Raw genomic sequence first — 4,051 nt, 5'->3', positions numbered from 1 at the left:
AGAAAAGAGAATAATCCTCCTAACTTCCTACGAAGTCCCGGTCGACCCGAGGATCCTCATCCTTAATTCGGCGCAACCCCAGTGCCTTGTTCGAGGCACACAACAACATATAATATACATATAATATATATATAATATACAGTTTTTACATATTTTACAAAATATACATATTTACAAAAATATAATTTACAGTGGTATCTTATAATGTCCCCAGGGTAATGTTTCGGTGCTTTCAGGTATGATATACCGCTTGTCGTCGTACGGACTTAGAGCAATTTTTGTCTCGCGAATGGTGTATACTTTATGCAGCTTGGATCTTATGCAAGACTGCTGACGTGGCATTTTAATCTCTCCATATAAACACTGTGTATAATCGTCAAATATTATCGTTCTCGCGACAACGTTACTCTTGACACCTTTTACTTTTTCCGTATCCTTCTTGCCATCCACTCGCAAGGCATACATTTTTGCTCTAAGCCCTACAAATTTGGTCATTATCGCGCCATTATTTTCATCCTTCATAAGACCCGGTACTTTTTTATTCACGAGCGGTATACCATACACATTGTCCGCAGCATAATCGCTCGTATCAAATTTGCTTACGTCGCCCTTCATATTCTTATACACATCTTCACATTCGATGTGATATATTAAACTGTCTGTGACGGTGTACATTACCCTGCATCTGTCGCGATATAGCGGTGACATGTACTCGTGATGAAATTCGTATAAACATGTTTTGGAAATGTCGAGTATGCACATGCCGACATAGATTGGTTTGTAAAATTTTACTTCGAGTTTACGTAATTCTACAGCAATAAGATTTTCCGAAAAAATGCTTCTACTATGGAAATTTGGTTTCGCAATCATTGCCTCTGCACCGTATCTTCCTTCCCAATGTGTGATAAGTTTTACATCAACCCGATTACGCACATTTTCCATCGTCTTGCCAAATACTGCATTATTCATTAATTTGTATAAAGATTTTTCGAAATCATTTCTCGCTTGTGTTCTAAATTGTGTATTAAGTTCAATATAATTTCGAAGCCATGGAGATTGAGTAAATTGTAATACGCGATGTATTTTTGTAACGCGAAGGCCGTGTCGCATACATTGCTGCAGGTTGCGGTAATGTATGACGTAACGCTTCTTATCGTAAAGCTTTGCGAGAAGCTTGTCTTCCCGCTTGCCAGGCGGCTTGTCACGTGTCGGGCAAAATGGTAGATCTGTGTGCGTGTCGTGAAGACATTGTGGATATTCTAAATCTACTTCGAGGATGTAGCCTAATAGGGTGAATCGAGCGCAATAGATGATACGTCAAAATTTGATAAGTCATCGACCCATCGAAAATCGGCATAAGGCAATGATTGACACATTGCCCATCCGTACAGATTGTTTACATCAAAGTACATGAGATACGATGATGGTTTCGATGTATCGTACGACTGCATGTACTTGTTATTAGCATGCGCTTATCTATTGGAACATTGACTTAGACCGCCGCGTATACCCCGTTCGATAAACATAACCATGTCGATATCGGTAAGCAATTCGAACGTAATATTTGTATGTTTTAACATGGCATCCCATGTATACCCGGGTAGAGTATAGTAATACGCGGGGTCAAGCCCATAACTTTTAATACAACTATTGCGGAAATTTTCAAAAATATCTGCTAATAACAAGACATCAATTTTTAAATATAGATCACTATATTCGCCTAGCGTTCGAAGGGAGAAGTGCTTCCAGACGTTCTCGGCGTGCGCGTAATCGCTCTCGGATACTGTGTCACCGGTCAAGGAACTGTAGAATGATTCGCGCGGTGGTAAACGCGTATCTTGCAACTTGTTGACACAGTCAATGTATTCATATGGAAAGACGCCTTTCCGTGTCAATAGATTGAAATTTTCGGTCGATAAATTTAGAAATTCCGATTGCAGAATTTTGACTTTGTCTTTATCCATAAAAGATGCCAATTTGTCGAGACTTGTTGTGAGAAATTTATACGAGTCGATGAAACGTAATTTAATATGATTTTTCCAATCTTTGTCATCGTTGGTACTATTGACCGTTTTTGTGAATGATATGTATTTTTCTTTAGTTATCGGAAATAATTCAACGCTCCCTTCAAACGCTGTAGCTATATCCTCGATAATGAAATGTGCGTCATAACCTGATAAATTGTGAAAAACTATCGGAATACAAAAAGATTCTTTATAATTTAGATTGCAATTTGAGTGCGCGGGACCTCTGTATCGTCCGGTCAGATGGCAATGATCGCGTACGCGTGTATCATCTTCTGCAAACGGTTTTTCGCATATATGACAATGCGTCGCGCTGTGAAATTTTTCACACTCATCCGATGTTCAATTTACCATGGGAACATTTGTGATTAAAATCAAGAGACACGGTAGTGTCTCGCGCCAAGTCTACTGAGCGTAGCTTTGCATAGCGACTGCGAGGCATGCCGTGTTATTATACGCGAGTCGGACAGTTGAGAGTATCATATATTTCTGATACGCAATAACGGTTGAAGCGATCGAGTTCTTACTACGCTCAATCGATAGATTGAGTTTAAATTATATAATAAAAGTGTCTTTACTTTTTCTCTATGTGCTTTGTAAAACGGAGATATTATAATGTAAAGTTTGATTTTCTAAAAAACTGATTCAAGTTTTGGTCGTCGTCATCATCATCGACCTTCTCAATGCGCATGTACCAGAAAATGTCCAGTTCGAGCATTCATTACAAGACAGCGTTGATGTCGCTCCATGAATGTCATTTATTTAGGTTATAAGTTTTGACATATTTTGATATTTTGACACATAGGTTCAGTTTTGATGTAAAGTAAAAGTATATTTGTTTCATTTTACGAGAACTCTTTGTAAAACGTTCTAAATAAAGTAGGAGATTGAAGTATTTGTATATAAAGATACAAGTATATGTAAAAACTTTCGATGAAAGATTGTGAGTGATTTAAAACCGGAGTGCTCTATTTCCTGCTGGTATCCAACATTCAAGAAAGATGCTTTGGAGGCTACGATTCTCGACATTCCTGACGATGTATTAAAATACTTGGAGCACGACGCGTTTGTGTTGCCTATCGAGGCGGTGAAATCGTTAGCAGAGAATTCCGAATGGACTGACGGTTCACCGGTGACTGGTGAGGATGAGGTTCATTATCCTTTCTCAATATATTGAAAAATTCATGCAATGAATTATAATTATAACTAGAAACAACTACCTAATTTATAAAAGTCTCTTTAATCATTACAGGAAACGTACTATCAACCAGCATTTCTTGAATTCAGTAAAAAAAATACAAGATGTATTAGACGAATATGATACAATATTCATTAAAACATGTATTATAACGGCAACCTCTCCGTTTTTCTTGTAACTTTTATATTTTGTTTATTTTGGTCTTTAAATAAGATTCTGAGAAGGAAAATCGTCGCTCATGTTCCATTTATTTTTAATTAATTTTTTTTAATTTCTCGATGTCAGTAAGTAAAAAAATGATAATTTATGATATCTCTCTCTCTCTGTCTCTCTCTCTCTCTCTGTCTCTCTCTCTCTCTCTTTCTCTCTCTCTCTCTCTCTCTCTCTCTCTCTCTCTCTTTTAAAGCAGAGAATATTTGTTAAGTTGTCGTAGAAAAGTATTTATACAATTTTATGTTATTGACAACATAAATAAAAGTATTCTCCGCTTTAACCAAGAACACAAACTGATAATTATAAAATATTCTCTGCTTTAATCAAAATCACAAATTGTTTTCTGTGGGAATAGTAATTTTATTATATTTAAAAGAATATATTAAATTTTAATAATTTTTAAATGGATTAAAATTTAATATATTCTTTTAAATATAATAAAATTACTATTCCCACAGAAAACAATTTGTGATTTTGATTAAAGCAGAGAATATTTTATAATTATCAGTTTGTGTTCTTGGTTAAAGCAGAGAATACTTTTATTTATGTTGTCAATAACATAAAATTGTATAAATACTTTTCTACGACCACTAGTACTCTGCGTTGATACCACTGC

General features: G+C 35.8%; 1 protein-coding gene across 1 annotated transcript in view; it reads right to left on the bottom strand.

The window, feature by feature from the left end:
* Nucleotides 1-186: 186 nt before the first annotated feature.
* The window catches only part of LOC145932793 (uncharacterized), a 6,321-nt gene continuing 2,456 nt past the window's right edge, over nucleotides 187-4,051 (bottom strand). The window contains exons 2-3 of the mRNA XM_083032036.1: nucleotides 911-1,035; nucleotides 187-550 (exon numbers count right to left, since the gene is read on the bottom strand). Coding sequence (XP_082888162.1) covers nucleotides 187-550; nucleotides 911-1,035 — 489 coding nt within the window. The remainder of the gene's footprint in view (nucleotides 551-910; nucleotides 1,036-4,051) is intronic.

The sequence above is a fragment of the Prenolepis imparis genome, unplaced genomic scaffold (assembly GCF_030444845.1).
Source record: "Prenolepis imparis isolate NDT839.2.m4 unplaced genomic scaffold, iyPreImpa1.0 SCAF_2, whole genome shotgun sequence".
Classification (NCBI taxonomy): Eukaryota; Metazoa; Arthropoda; class Insecta; order Hymenoptera; family Formicidae; genus Prenolepis; species Prenolepis imparis.
The sequence above is the reverse complement of the archived record's forward strand: the minus strand, read 5'-3'. Positions and strand labels throughout refer to the sequence as shown.